The 16633-nt window shown below is 44.3% G+C and overlaps 1 protein-coding gene across 2 annotated transcripts in view; it reads left to right on the top strand.

Annotated features, from left to right (window-relative positions):
• The window catches only part of reep1 (receptor accessory protein 1), a 110358-nt gene that overhangs the window by 37719 nt on the left and 56006 nt on the right, over positions 1-16633 (top strand). For both annotated transcript variants that reach the window (XM_078553840.1, XM_078553831.1), the window contains exons 2-4: positions 6524-6596; positions 9294-9370; positions 12588-12708. In XM_078553840.1, coding sequence (XP_078409966.1) covers positions 6524-6596; positions 9294-9370; positions 12588-12708 — 271 coding nt within the window. The remainder of the gene's footprint in view (positions 1-6523; positions 6597-9293; positions 9371-12587; positions 12709-16633) is intronic.

Raw genomic sequence — 16633 nt, 5'->3', positions numbered from 1 at the left:
CTAGGAGTGTACTATAGGCCCCCAAACAGTCAGAGAGAAATAGAAGAGCAGATATGTAGGCAAATTTCAGAGAAGTGTAAAAATGTTAGGGTAGTAATAGTGGGGGATTTCAACTTCCCCAACATTAACTGGGTTAGTCATAGTGTGATAGGTTTAGAGGGAGCGGAATTCTTAAAATGCATCCAGAAGAGCTTTTTAAGCCAGTACGTAGAAGGCCCTACAAGAGAGGGGGCGGTCCTGGACTTAATTTCAAGGAATGAAGCCGGGCAAGTGGTAGAGGTATCAGTGGGGGAACATTTTGCAGATAGTGATCATAACTCCGTTAGATTCAAGGTTGTTGTGGAAGAAGAGAAGGATGGGCCAGAAATCAGAGTTCTAAATTGGGGGAAGGCCGACTTTAATAAGATCAGATATGATTTGGCCAGAGTGGACTGGGAGCAGCTACTCTGAGGTAAATCTGCGTCAGAGCAGTGGGACTCATTCAAGAAGGAAACAGGGAGAGTACAGGGCCAACATATTCCATTAAAGACAAAGGGTGGCACCAACAAATGCAGGGAACCCTGGATGTCGAGGGATATACAGGATTGGATAAAGAGAAAAAGGGAGGCTTATGGCAGATACCGAGGGCTCAAAACGGTAGAAGCCCTAGAGGAGTATAGAATGTGTAGGGGGGAACTTAGAAAGGAAATTAGGAGAGCAAAAAGGGGGCATGGAAAAACATTGGCAGGTAAAATAAAGGAAAATCCAAAGTTGTTTTACAAGTACATTAAGAGTAAAAGGGTAACTAGGGAAAGAGTAGGGCCCAGTAAGGACCATAGTGGTAATTTGTGTATGGAGTTGGAAGACGTAGGTAGGGTTCTAAATGAATACTTTGTGTCGGTGTTCACAAGTGAAAAGGAAGACATGGGTATGGAAATCAGGTAGAAGGACTGTGATATAATTAAAGAAATTGGTATAGAAAGAGAGGAGGTTCTAAGTGGTCTGGCAACTTAAAAGTAGATAAATTTCCAGGCCCAGATGAATTGTATCCCAGGCTGTTGAGTGAGGCAAGGAGCACTGGCAATAATTTTCAATACCTCTCTGGTCACAGGAGAGGTGCCAGAGGATTGGAGGACAGCCAATGTGGTACCGTTATTCAAGAAGGGAGGAAGGGATAAACCAAGGAACTACAGGCCAGTCAGTCTAACCTCAGTGGTGGGGAAACTATTGGAAGCAATCCTGAGGGACAGAATTAATCTACACTTGGAGAGACAGGGATTAATCAAGGACAGTCAGCTTGGTTTTGTTAAGGGGAGGTCATGCCTGACCAATTTGACTGAATTTTTCGAAGAGGTGACCAGGTGTGTAGATGAGGGTAATGTATTTGACATAGTCTACTTGGACTTCAACAAGGCTTTTGATAAGGTCCCACATTGGAGACTGATAACGAAGGTAAGAACCCATGGGATCCAAGGCAAATTGGCAAATTGGATCCAGAATTGGCTGAGTGGCAGGAAGCAGAGGGTGATGGTCGAGGGGCGATTTTGTAACTGGATGACTGTGTCCAGTGGGGTTCCACAGGGATCGGTGTTGGGTCCCTTGCTGTTTGTGGTATAAATAAACGATTTAGACTTGAATGTCGGAGAGTTGATCAGTAAGTTTGCGGATGACACGAAAATTGGTGGGGTGGTAAATAGTGAGGAGGATAGCCTTAGATTACAGGAGGATATAGATGGGCTGGTCAGATGGGCTGATCAGTGGCAAATGGAATTTAATCCAGATAAGTGTGAGGTGATGCACTTGGGCAGGACAAACAAGGCACGGGAATACACGATGAATGGTCGGACCCTGGGAAGTACCGAGGATCAGAGGGACCTTGGTGTACATGTCCACCGGTCCCTTGAGGTAGCGGGACAGGTAAATAAGGTGGTTAAGAAGGCATATGGGATACTTGCTTTTATTAGCCGAGGCATAGAATATAAGAGCAGGGAGGTTATGCTGGATCACTAAAACGCTAGTTAGGCCACAGCTAGGGTATTGAGTGCAGTTCTGGAATCCGCATTATGGGAAGGATGCGATTGCACTAGAGAGAGTGCAGAGGACATTTACCAGGATGTTGCCTGGGCTGGAGAGTTTTAGCTATGAGGAGAGATTGGATAGACTGGGGTTATTTTCTCTGGAGCAGAGGAGATTGAGGGGGGACATGATTGAGGTGTATAAAATTATGAGGAGCATAGATAGGGTAGACAGGAAGGAACTTTTCCCCTTGGTGGAGGGATCAATAACCAGGGGGCATAGATTTAAGGTAAGGGGCAGGAGGTTTAGAGGGGATGTGAGGAAGAATTTTTTCACCCAGAGGGTGGTGGGAATCTGGAACTCACTGTCTGAAAGGGTGGTAGAGGCAGAAACCCTCATAACATTTAAGAAGTATTTGGATGTGCACTTGCGATGCCATGGCATACAAGGCTATGGGCCTAGTGCTGGAAAATGGGATTAGAATAGTTAGATACTTGTTTTGACCGGCGCAGACTCAATGGGTCGAATGGCCTTTTTCTGTGCTGTAGACCTCTATGACTCTATGACGATAGGCTGCTATCTTGTGTGGTGGATGCCAATTTTCTGAATTCCTGCAAGCAAGTGCTGGATCTGTTTTTGGTTGGGACAGAGATTACAAAAAGTAGGCACTTTAGTGCCAGACTAGTCTTGATTGCCTAGATAAGTCAGAGAAGGCTTTTACAGATGGTTTCCCCCCTCCTATTGCCCTATCCAATCCGATGTAACATCTTATGTTACACCCATTTCACCCAAAAGGCAGCACCTCTGGCAATGTAGCACTCCCATTTCATGTTGCTGTAGTTTTGCTTCTTGTTGCTGTCCGTTGTGTTGTTGTCTGTCACAGGCGTTCAGTATTGAATATCAGTTTGTCAGGAGATCCCTGGACTGACTGCTAGCTCCCCTACCACCTGTGGGTTCAACACCTGCTGGAATTTGCACCCAGGCTCCCATGTTTGATGGAGTACCTCCAGCTCAGAAATTCATGAACTCTGTAATGATGCTGCATTTGTCAGGTTTTTAAATCCCAAGTTCAGTGTGATCATTACTATATTCTCATTCACCTCTTGACTTTTATCTTTTTAAACTTTGGTTTAGCCTTTCACTTCAATGTCTCAGTAAACAAATACATCACCTGAAACCTGAATGAGCTCTGCAGGCCAGGTTCAGACCTAGTATATGCAGAGTTAGCTGATCTTAGCCAGTCGATGGAGTTCTGTTGGAAAAGGAAAGTCTTGAATTTATATAGCACCTATCATGTCCTCAGGTCTCCTGAGAGTGCTTTGTTGCCAATGAAGTACCAATTTGCACACAGCAACAAACAGCAAGGTGATGATGACCAGAATCTGTTTAAGTGGTGTTCGCAGGATAAAGAATTGTTCAGGACACCAGGAAATCTCCATTGTTCTTCTTAAAAAGCACCATGCGATCTTATACATCCATTTAAGAGGGCGGACGGGGTCTCAGTTTAACATCTCATTTGAAAGGGGCCACAGTTCTCCCTCAGTCCTGCATTACAGTGTTGCCTGGATTTTGTGCTCAACTCTCTCTGGAGTGGGATTTAAACTCACACTAAATCTCCTGGGTTGGATTTCCTGCCACCCCTCCCCCACCACTGACATTGGGAAAGGAGGCTGCAGGATTGGGGGCGAGTGGGTGGGTGGGGGGAGCTGAAAATACCAACACTGGCCAGTGTCTCAGTCTTGGGAAGCCATTCCCACCCCCAGCTATTTTGGGGGGGGGGACGGTGGGGGTTCAAGCCCTGGGAAGGCTGCCCACCCCAATGAGGCAGCCGGGCAGGCAATTAGGCTCATTAAAAATCCTTGTTAAAGGTACGTTTAGGAGGCTGACTGAGAATCTCCAGATGGCCCCCGGTTTCCCAACGCAATGTTGTGGGGGGGGCGGAGATGAGTGGTGGGTGCAGACCAGCTGCCTGGAGGTGGGCACCCAGTAACTGGCCAGTGTGCTGGCGATCCTGGCTGACCTATAGGCCCCGACTGCCTGCCTGGGTGGGAGTACAACCAAAGGCACCTTGTAGAGGGGTTGTCCCTATCTTCACCCCACTACATATGTGGCTGTGATTTCTCTTTTGTTTTAAAGTTTTTAAAAAGTGGCTGAGGGGGCTCTTTCATGTTGAATTGTACAGCAATTAGCTGCTTTTCTAAAGCTGGAAGGGCTCTGATTGGACCATAATGGAACAGGGAATCTGTCGCCAAATCTATTAAGGGCTCACCCACATGAAAATCTTAACTTTAACCTGTTTCCCACCAGAAGCGGGGTTCTGACCTGAAGTCATATCTGGCTCCTGGTTCCTATCCCTGTGGTGAAAATTCAGCCACCTGATTCAGAGACGAGAGTACTATCACAGGTCATGGCTAACACCTGGAATCTATTCTTCCTCAGATTAGGGAGGGGAATAGTTAACTAGGGTTTACACTTCTGTTTACTAGCCCTGCTGCAAAATACATCTATGTAGATGCTCATTGAGCTGGCCCCATACTTACTGTCAGGCCAAAGTTCTCCAGTTATCTCATCCTTGTATCCAAATTCCTCCCAGATCTGTGTTCCTCCAACTCTGGCCTCTTTTTTCATTAATTCATGGGATGTGGGCTTCGCTGGCTGGGCCAGCCTTTATTGCCCATCCCTAATTACCCTCGAGAAGGTGGTGGTAAACTGCCTTCTTGAACCGCTGCAATCCCTATGATGTAGGTACACCCACAGTGCTGTTAGGGAGGGAGCTTCAGGATTTTGACCCAGCGACAGTGAAGGAACGGCGATATATTTCCAAGTCAGGATGGTGAGTGACTTGGAGGGGAACTTCCAGGTGGTGGTGTTCCCATCTATCTGCTGCCCTTGTCCTTCTAGATGGCAGTGGTCCTGGGTTTGAAAGGTACTATTGAAGGAGCCTTGGTGAGTTGCTGTAGTGCATCTTGTAGATGGTACACACTGCTGCCACAGTGCGTCAGTCATGGAGAGAGTGAATGTTTAAGGTGGTGGGTAGGGTGCCAATCGAGCGGGCTGTTTTGTCCTGCATAGTGTTGAGCTTCTTGAGTGTTGTTGGGGCGGCACTCATGCAGTTAAGTGGAGATTATTCCATAGCACTCCTGACTTGTGCCTTTTAGATGGTAGACAGGCTTTGGGGAGTCAGGGAGTGAGTTATTCTCCGCAGAATTCCCAGCCTCTGACCTCTGTTGTAGCTACAGTATTTATATGGCTGGTCCAGTTTAGTTTCTGGTCAATGGTAACCGTCAGGATGTTGATAGTGGGAGTTTCAGCGATGGTAATGCCATTGAATGTCATGGGGAGATGGTTAGATTCTGTCTTGTTGGAGATGGTCATTGCCTGGCGCTTGTGTGGTGTAAATGTTACTTGCCATTTGTCAGCCCAAGCCTGAGTATTGTCCAGCTCTTGCTGCATTTAGAAATGGACAGTTTCAGTATCTGAGGACTCACGGCTGTTGCTGAACATTGTGCAATCATCAGCGAACGTCCCCACTTGTTGCCCTCGAGGAGGTGGTGGTGAGCTGCCTTCTTGAACTGCTGCAATCCCTGTGATGTAGGTACACCCACAGTGCTGTTAGGGAGGGAGCTTCAGGATTTTGACCCAGCGACAGTGAAGGAATGGCGATATAATTCCAAGGCAGGATGGTGAGTGACTTGGAGGGGAACTTCCAGGTGGTGGTGTTCCCATCTATCTGCTGCCCTTGTCCTTCTAGATGGCAGTGGTCCTGGGTTTGAAAGGTACTATTGAAGGAGCCTTGGTGAGTTGCTGCAGTGGTGATGGAAGGAAGGTAATTGATGAAGCAGCTGAAGGTGGTTGGGCCTAGTACACTACCCTGAGAAACTCCTGCAGTGATGGCCTCCAACAGCCACAACCATCTTCCTTTGTGCTCGGCACGACTCCTCTTTGTGCATCGCCAATTTAATCACTCCACCCTTGGCAGCCAAACTTTCAGCTGCTTGAGACCTAAGCTCTGGAATTCCCTCCATAAAGCTCTCTGCTTCTCTTTTCTCCTTTAAGATACTCCTTGAAACCCACTTCTCTTGACAACCTTTTTGCCACCTGTCGTATTATTTCTTTATGTGGCTTGGTAACAACTTTGTTCAATAATGTTCCTGAAAAGCATATTGGGATGTTTTAATATGTTAATTAATGCCATTGTAGAAATGCAAGTTATTGTTGCTGGTACCAGGGTAAATAGATTGTATCATTACGTGTGAAGACTGTGCACTCCATAACATGCAAACAGGAATTACCTATAGTGATCTCTCAGCAATCTATATGGGGACTTAAACACAGTAATGTGTTCCTATATTTGTCAGACACCCGCCTGACTTAAAAAAAGAGGCACCAATAGCAAGATCTGTCCTTTTATAATGTTCTAAATATTCTATTGCTAAATGGCAACTGAACTTCAATCAATTGCCTTTAATGTGAAGTTACTTTTCTGATGTATGGTGTATGTAATTACAATTGAGATTTTCTTTTCCAGGCTGGTTTTTGGCACACTTTATCCAGCATATTCATCTTACAAGGCTGTAAAAACAAAGAATGTCAAAGAATATGTAAGTAATCATGATAATTCTTGCAATAGTGGCCAGTATTTTCTTACATGTATTTCATAGGATGTGGGCATCACTGGCCAGCCCAGCGTTTATTGCCCATCCTTAATTACTGTTCAGAAGTTGGCAGTGAGCTGCCTTCTTGAACTGCTGCAGTCCATGCAATATAGGTACATCCACAGTGCTGTTAGGCAGGGAGTTCCATAATTTGGCCCAGCGATGATGAGGTCCTGCTTCCCTCTATCTCCAAGAGGCTTCTCAGACTCAGGGATGCTGCCAGTCAGTCTGACTAGGTCCCAATTCCCCTTCCTGGCTCTTCAGCCACACTCGGGGGCTTTGGGCTGCCCAAGACTCCTGCCGCTCACAAGCCCTGGCTTTGTCCTGGCTGCTTTCGAGAGGACTAGAATATAAAAGCAGGGATGTGCTGCTGAGGCTTTATAAGGCTCTGGTCAGACCACATTTAGAATATTGTGAGCAATTTTGGGCCCCGTAGCTCAGGAAGGATGTTCTGGCCCTGGAAAGGGTCCAGAGGAGGTTCACGGTTCTCATTCTGATCCCAGGAATGAAAGGCTTAACATATGAGGAACGTTTGAGGACTCTGGGTCTCTACGCAATGGAGTTTAGAAGGATGAGGGGGGGATCTGATTGAAACTTACAGAATACTGAGCGGCCTGGATAGAGTGGACGTGGGGAAGATGTTTCCATTAGTAGGAGAGACTAGGACCCGAGGGCACAGCCTCAGAGTAAAGAGAAGACCTTTTAGAACAGAGATGAGGAGAAACTTCTTTAGCCAGAGAGTGGTGAATTTATGGAATTCATTGCCACAGAAGGCTGTGGAGGCCAGATCATTGAGTGTATTTAAGACCGAGATAGATAGGTTCTTGATTGGTAAGGGGATCAAAGGTTACGGGGAGAAGGCAGGAGAATGGGGTTGAGAAACTTATCAGCCATGATTGAATGGCGGAGCAGACTCGATGGGCCGAATGGCCTAATTTCTGCTCCTATGTCTTATGGTCTTATGGTCTTATGACCTCCAGCCATACCTTCTTGGTTTCACTGGTAGGCTTCTTCCTCCTGTCAATAGGGAACACAATCTCCCTTTTGGACCTTGCAGCCCCCATCATCCCAGACCAGAAGGTGTTACTAAAATGAGGTGCAGCCTTTGAAGGTTTGCACTCCAATCTGTCACTTCCTTGTGTTCTGCTCCTACCTCCATAATCCCTCAAATTTCACGTTTGGAGTTTCCCTTTAAACATTAGAGTTGAAATTGACTCATGTGGGTTGTCATTATACCCGCTCAAGCTAATTGATTGGAAAATCTGGAAATAATAGGCTAATGCAGTGACTAGTTTAAAAAAAAATCACTGACAAATGCGTGGCATTTAATCCTGGGTTGCCTGTATGCTACTGGCACCGTCCTACTCTGCTCACAGCACATCAGGAACTTAAAATCCAGCCCAATGTCTCTCTAATCGCTCCAACTATTTGAGAGTTTTAATAACATGGCTTCAGCACTTTGGCTTTGCTTTTAATGCTAGAGCCACAATATGCTATTAATGTATTTAAACTTTCCACGCTATCCTTTTATAGGACACCATAGTTTTTATGGCTTCATGTAAAGAGCGTTACACAATTGTCCCCATGAATATGTATGATATTTGGATACAGAAATTTGCTTTACAATAGATTATCTGCAGTTGAAATGAGTTGGGACTGGGAACATTGAGAAATTGAATTTTTAAAAACTTGACGCCTAATTTTGAATTGCATAAAGAGAGAAAACCAAATTTAACATTAGCTGCCATGGAACCCGGTATAGAAATCACAACTGTGTATAAACACAATCCTGTTAAATGGCTGCTTTATAATTCACATTGGTGTTGAAGGAACTATCCTTTCTTTAGTAAATAAATGTAAATACCTGCATAGCAATGTGTACCATCTGTAGTTGGTGGCCAGTGATTTTTTTTTAAACAAAAGTTAGGATCTATTTTCAACCACTGAAAATTTCCTTTTGAAGTCAGAATTTAATGAGAGGAACTATGTGGATGTACTCCAACAGTTAATATACAACTTTCCCTTGTTCCCTATAGAACTGCAGCTGTTGTTTCTACTGCAGTTAAATAGTGACCAGAATTGCTACAGGATAAATGGAAAAAAACAAAAATCAGCTTCTATGGTGAGATTATCCAACTGGTGACAAATCTAAAAAAATGCTTCAAACTGATCTAAATGAAGTAAATTTCTGCTGAGCACATTTAAATCTCCCAAACCTGCGACCTTTACCATCTGGAAGGACAAGGGCAGCAGACACATGGGAACACCACCATCTGGAAGTTCCCCTCCAAGCCACGCACCATCCTGACTTGGAAATATATCGCCGTTCCTTCACTGTCACTGGGTCAAAATCCTGGAACTCCCTTCCTAACAGCACTGTAGGAGTACCTATACCACATGGACTGCAACGATTCAAGAAGGCAGTTTATAAGGTGGCTCACCACCACCTTCTTGAAGACAATTAGGAATGGGCAATAAATGCTGGTCTAGCCAGCGACGCCCACATCCCGTAAATGAACACAGAAAAGCTGTGGGAAAGTTGATTTATTGATAGTTTGGGTCAATTTGTGGCAGCAATTTCTATTTTGCATTCTTTGGCAAGATGTGATCAAACCATGGTATATATTTGTCTTTTTAAACCAGGTAAAATGGATGATGTACTGGATCATATTTGCACTGTTCACCACAGCAGAAACCTTCACAGATCTATTTCTCTCCTGGTAAGGCAGATTGTTGAATTATTATTAGTTAATGGTGGCCCAGCACAGATTGTAAGCCTATATTTATTCATATGTCATGTACAAGTGGTGAAGTGTAGAGACCTCTGCCCAGCTAATGGAGCACCAACAACAAAACCGCAGCACTAAATCTGATTTCTCTTATGTCCACTTTCTTTTGTCATATACAGAGGTAAATCCAACTCACAATGTAGGGATTTAGTCCATTTACATAGTAATGGCTGAAATATTGATGGACAGTAAGGTTCCTGGCTGGAAAGTTGCAGCAGCAAGCCCGCCCTGACTGAAAAGAAAGCAAAGAAAGGCTTGCATTTATATAGCGTTTTTCACAGCACAGGATACCACAAAGCTCTGTGCAGCCAATGAAGTACTGTTGAATTGTATTCATTGTTCTAATGTAGGAAACATGACAGTGAATATAATGATCAGACAATTTAGTTTTGTGGTGTGATTAAGGGATAAATATTGACCCAGACATTGGGGAGAACTCCCCTGATCTTTGTCATGATAGTGCCGTAGAATCTTTTGCATTCACCTGAGAGGGTAGATGGGCCCTTGGTTTAATGCCTCACCCGAAAGTCTGATGCAAAAGCGAGATCTTTATTCTCCTAGGTCATCAGCTACCTTATTGTGCTTTGCTGAATAGAAACATTGCTTGAAGCAATTTCTATTTTTTTTAACTTGCTAAGGGTCATTCAGTTTTTAAATCGTGACTTTTCCATGTCCGGGTTTAATGAAGAATGTGAAATGAGGTAAGCAAAATGCTACATTGTATTACATATAATTGACAGCACAGACAAAGACCATTCGACCCAACGGTTCTATGTCAGTTTTGGGTGGGAACCTGCTCCCACCGAAGTGCTCACCCTGATCCAAATTATTTAAAGCCACTGCACCTTCCACTCCACTGAAAGTTAAAGCAGATGTGACAAGAACATTTGATGAATTAGATGTATAAGTAACTTCCCTTCATTGTTTCCATGGGCAGGATATTGAGGTCGGCGAGCAGGGGGCAGGGCCCGCTCGCCGACATGTAAAATGATGCAGGATGATGTCAGGCGGAACTCCCGACGTCACCCCGCGCCATTTCAATTTTCAGGTCGGAGGGGGCTCACAGCCGAATCAGCTGTGCGCCCACCAACCTGTCAAGAGCCAATTGAGGCCATTTAAAAAGTAATTAGACTAGTCAATGGACCTGCCCACCCAACCTTAAGGTTGGCGGGCAGGCCGGGAGCCTTGGCGGGCTTCAGAAAAAGCATGAAACCTCATCCACAGGCAGGATGAAGTTTCCTGAGGGTTTTTAAAAATTTAATAAAAGTTTACTTAAAAGTGATGGACACGTCCTAACTCTTGTGACAGTGTCACATGAGGGGACATGTCAGGGAAATTTCATTTCTCTACATGTACCATTTTAAAATTTGGCGCCAATCTCCCTGAGGCAGCACTTCCATAGCATAGCGCTTCCTGGCGGACATCACGCTGGGCGGGCCTTAATTGGCCTGCCCACATAAAATGGCAGCACGCCCCTGATCGGCCCGCATGCGCCCGCTCCTGAACTCCACCCACCCCCCCCCGGCCATTGATTGGAACATTGATTTTTTTTTCCCATTGTGCTATGCTGCCTGCTACTGCCCTTTAATGCCTAAAGACAGCTATTCTGAATTTTTCAAAACCCTTTAAATCTGTTGTTCCTGCCAGTTTAAAAAAAAATTACTTAGTGGTAAGACTTCCGGCGTGGAGTATTTAGTCATGAACTGTGAATCAGCAAACAGATTACTGCAGATTACCAAATCCGATTGTAACACCGAGCTCTGGGAGCGGGTAGGCACAATGGGTTAGAACCAGCATTTCACCTCTGCAGCCCTTTCAAAGAGCCAGTAGAGAGTCACCCGCAAAACATACTCCAGTAATAGTGGATGTGTTCTGGTTGGACAGTTAGATGACACTGGGATCACAGCGCAAATCTAGTATAGAATAATGGGATGAAGATTCATGACTGTAAGACTCCTCTGTGAAATGAATTTGGACAGTGCCAATCAGCACTCAGCGACGCTCTCTACAGAACAAAGCATCAGATTTATCACATATTAGCAATGTAATTTAGACAGGGCTAAGGATGGTTTAAGTGGGAAATAGAAAATGGCATGCTAATTGGAGGAGCTTTGATATGCAGCTCTGTCTGCATCTGTCACACTTAAATAAGAACATAAGAAATAGGAGGAGGAGTAGTTCATATGGCTCCTCGAGCCAGCTCCACCATTCAGTAGTTTCATGGCTGTTCTTCTACCCCGGCTGCACTATCCTGCCCTATCGCCATTTTCTTGATTTCCCACCTGAAATGGAAAATGTTCAATTCACCAGCGCTGATGAGCTCAGAAAAACAGACTTGAAATAAGCTCCTGCTCCCGGCCTGATTTTCCTCTGTGCCCTATGCCCAGGTGACCCAATATGCACTTGGTTAGGAACAGGTAAACCTGCCCCCTTTTTTAAAATTCTGCTTCATCTAACTGTCCAACCAGTATGTTTTGCAGGTGATTCTCTACTGGCTCTTTGAAAGGGCTGCACACTTAGACCCATTGCCCTGCTCTTTCCACACAGCACTGCAAATTTCTCCTTGTCATGTCGATGTCCATGAGATTCTATGTTTTATAAATAGGGGTATCAAATATAAAAGAAAAGCGGGGGTAATGCTAAACATACGCTACTCATTGTTTAGGATGCAGTTTTTGAGGGTGCTTTTGGATAAATGTCAGGGCCACGGAGAGGCTGCAGAAGAGATTCACCAGGATAGTACTATCAATGAGAAGCTTTAATTAAAAGAACAGACTAAAGAAATGGGGAAATTTGTCATTGTAGAAGAGAAGGTTAAGAGAATTGATAGAGGTACGCAGACTAGTGAAAGTTTTGATAAAGTAAATGGGAGAAAAATACTTCCATTCGTCAATGAGTCAATAATCAAAGGACATTCATGTAATATCACCAATAAAATGAAAGGAGGGGTTATGAGAATTATTTTTATACAGAGAATTTTTAGGGCAAATTACTTGGCCATGAACAGCAGATTCAGTAGTAACATTAAGGGTTAGCAAGTATCTAATTACGCTTGAATACCATCTGTTTATCTTCTTCTGTCTTGTGATGTACGTGTAGTTGTATGTAGACTGTGTAATCACAGAAGTTTCTCTGCTTGTCCCCACAGGTTTCCATTTTATTATGAACTTAAAATTGCTTTTGTTATTTGGCTGCTCTCCCCTTACACAAAAGGCTCCAGCGTTCTCTACAGGAAGTTTGTGCACCCAACACTCTCTTCTAAAGAACAGGTGAGAAAGGTTATGATGTAACTTCAATTTTCCAACACACTTCATTGCTACAGTTATTATACTGGATGTTTAAACACTGCTTTTATCTCTGAAAAATTCTACCAGACTCAGAGGAACAGGAGTAGGCCATTCAGCCCCTCAAGCCTGTTCTGCCATTCAACTAGATCTTAACTCCATCTATGTTCCTTGGTTCTGTAATCCTTAATACCCTGACCCCCACTAAAACCTGATCTCCGATTTGAAATTTTAAATTGACCTAACTTCAATGGCTCTTTCTTTAAAGTTCTGCCCACATGTTCTGGACTTCCCCACCACAGGAGATACTTTCTCTCTATCTACCCCATCAATTCCTTTCATCATCTTAAACACCTCACATGGATTCCCTGTGAGTAAACCACGTCCCTTGGGTCCAGGAATGAAAGTCTTTGGTTGCATACTTCTTCTTTCTTATTGCTGATGTAGATGTAAAGCAACAACTATAATTTTATGTCCTGGTGGCTAAGCCAAATAATTGTGTAAAGAGTACCAGAGTGTATCACAGTGATGTGTCTTTCATATTTGTAGATTGGACTTTGAGATGTTTTGTGCTCCATGGTCTGTTCTGGGTGACAACATTCGCACACTGTAGAGTTTTTAATTTTCAACTCATACTTCAAGTATCCGCATCAGCCATGGTTTGTGCAGATGTAATTTAGGTGTAGATCAGATCTTTGCAGAAGATCGAAGCCAGGAATCTCTTGCATTGGGTCTTCCACAAGGTGTTTGTTTGTGACATCTTGTGAACTTTTCAAGCCTCATTAGGGTTAAATTCATAGTGTTGAAAGTTAATTGCGTGGATCCTAAAGGGCTGCTGCACTGCTTCAAGCATTGTTGAGACCCTGATGGATGGGAAGATGTTAGCTTTCCTCGATTCACTGCATCAGTAGTCAGGGTTAACATTATTTTGATTAAACACACCGCACAGCAATTCATTCAAATTCCCACTTCATCTTCAATCAGTTCAAACATGGATGATTGATAGACTCATCATTTCACACTAAGCTGTTACAAGCTTACATGTAGAGTAGAGATAAGTGGCTGTAGCTCTCTCGGCTTCTCCAGTAGAGAGAGTCTTCTTTAACTCCATTGAGTGCTGCAGCAGAATTTTGTTTCCCACCCAGCCACTGGGGAAGTCCCCGCTGACCAGGGTCCTCCACAGTCATGTAATACTCCGAGGAGCATTAATTGGCTGGAGGCGGGTTTTCCGTCCCTTACTTGGGTGGAAATGCTGCCTCAGGGAGCTGGTGGCCAGACTAATTGTCCCACAGCTCTGTAGTCTCAGCAGCCCCGGAAGTGGGGGTGAAGGGTTTGGGGAGTTGTGATTTGAAGGTCAGGTAGAGAAGGACCACCCAGGGAGCCCAGACATTGGAGGGAGGCTAGTAAGAGGGGTGCCCCCCACCATCTTCCACCCAAAGCCCAAGCAGAATAACCTGCCAGGCATATTCCCCATCGCTGGAACCCTCATGCTGGCCTCAAAATTGCAGTTGGGGTGGACAATTAAGGGCCTCAATTAGGGTGAGGGCAGGTGGGCTGCCCTAGGCCTCACTCCCTGTACCCCCTGTAAGATTGTGGGCATGTGAGGGGCAGGCAGGTGGGCGATGGAAAGGCCACCTAGGGAATTTTATAGGTCTCCCCACTGCTGTCAAACCCACCAGTGGGGGCCTGTGGAAATTGTGCCCTTATATTCTTATACAGCTGGGCACCCTTAAACTCTAATTATCTTAGAATCAAAGAATGATTATAGCACAGAAGGAGGCCATTTGGCCCGTTGTGTCCATGCCAGCTCTTGGTAAGAGCAACTCACTTAGTCCCACTCCTTGCCTTTTTCCCGTAACCCTGGAATTTATTTTTCAGATATCCAATTCTCCTTTGTAGGGCTCAATTGAAACTGCCTCCACCACACTCTCAGGCAGTGCATTCCAGATCCTAACCAATCGCAGCGTAAAAAGGTATTTCCTTATGTTACCATTGCTTCATTTGTCTTAAATTGGAGTCCTCTGATTCTCGATCCTTCCACCAACAGGAATTGTTTCCCCTTATCTACCCTGTATTCTTGGCATACTCAGATTGATCATCTGTATGGACACAGGTTCAATGTTCTAATGTCTTGATCTTTGTGAAGGGTTTCTGTAAGTCACAGTCTAAGTAGGATTCTCACTGTCTCTCCTATTAATTCAAATGTAAATATTAGCATGCTTGATCAGATTGTTACAGTATTTGTTCACACTTAAATCACTGAACTGGGCTAGCCATATAAATACTGTGGCTACAAGAGCAGGTCAGAGGCTAGGAATCGTGTGATGAGTAACTCACCTCCCAACTCCCCAAAGCCTGTCCACAATCTACAAGGCACAAGTCAGGAGTCTGATGGAATACTCTCCACTTACCTGGATGAGTGCAGCTCCAAAAATACTCAAGAAGCTTGACACCTTCCAGGACAAAGCAATCCGCATCCACAAACACTCGCTCCCCCACCACCGACGCACAGTAGCAGCAGCGTGTAACATCTACAAGATGCATTGCAGGATTCACCAAGGCTCCTTAGGCAGCACCTTCCAAAACTACGACTGCTACCATCTAGAAGCACAAGGACAGCAGACATATGGGAACACCACCACCTGCAAGTTCCTCTACAAATCACTCACCATCCTGACTTGGAAATATATCATTGCTCCTTCACTGTTGCTGGGTCAAAATCCTGGAGCTCCCTTCCCTACAGCACTGGGTGTACCTACACCACGTGGACTTCAGCAGTTCAAGAAGGCAGCTCACTACAACCTTCTCAAGGGCAATTGGGGATGGGCAATAAATGCTGGTCTAGTCAGCGATGGGATTTTATTCATCCCATAAATGAATTTTAAAAAATACAGGAACCAGGCAATACTATAAACAAGGCAATATTTTCATAAACATATAACACAGTAAAGTGCCCTTTCCCCATTGTCTGTTTAGTAAACAGAGAACACAGTAGGAAAATATTCATCCAGCCTTTGGCTTTCAGTCTTAGACTACATGGTGATATTATGAAGATAAAAAAACTAATCTTGTTGATAGATAGCATAAAGGACTCAAAACATAGCTCTGCGCGGAACAGAATCCTATTCCATTACAGTCCTGTCTTATGTCTTTATTCAGCCTGTTTTTAAATCTATGTGTATTTAGACAACCAGATCAGAAATGTACACAGCATTCTTATTTTAAGCATTGCAGGGATTACAGAGCTCTGAGATGCAGAGGGATCTGGGTGTCCTAGCGCATGAATCATACAAGGTTAGTATGCAGGTACAGCAGGTAATTAAGAAGGCTAATAGAATGTTATTTTTTATTGCAAGGGGAATTGAATACAAAGTAGGGAGGTTATGCTTCAGTTATATAGGGCATTGGTGAGACTACATCTGGAGTACTGTATACAGTATTGGTCTCCTTATTTAAGGAAGGATGTAAATGCATTGGAAGCAGTTTAGAGAAGGTTTGCTGGACTAATACCAGGAATAAACGGGTTGTCTTATTAGGGAAGATTGGACAGGCTGGGCTTGTATCCACTGGAATTTGGAAGAGGTGACTTGATTGAAGCACATAAGATTCTGAGGGGTCTTGACAGGGTAGATATGGAAAGGATGTTCCCTCTTGTGGGAGAATCTAGAACTAGGGGTCACTGTTTAAAAATAAGGGATCGCCCATTTAGGACAGAAATTAGGAGAATTTTTTTCTCACAGAGGGGCATGAGTCTTGAAACTTCCTCAAGAGGTGGTGGAAGCAGAGTCTTTGAATATTTTTAAGGCAGAGGTAGTTAGATTCTTAATAAAAACAGGGCTGAAAGGTTATCTGGGGGGGTAGGCGGGAATGTAGGGTTGAGGTTAAAATCAGATGAGCCATGATCTTATTG

This window comes from Cetorhinus maximus, chromosome 1, assembly GCF_964194155.1.
Source record: "Cetorhinus maximus chromosome 1, sCetMax3.hap1.1, whole genome shotgun sequence".
NCBI lineage: Eukaryota > Metazoa > Chordata > Chondrichthyes > Lamniformes > Cetorhinidae > Cetorhinus > Cetorhinus maximus.
The sequence above is the reverse complement of the archived record's forward strand: the minus strand, read 5'-3'. Positions and strand labels throughout refer to the sequence as shown.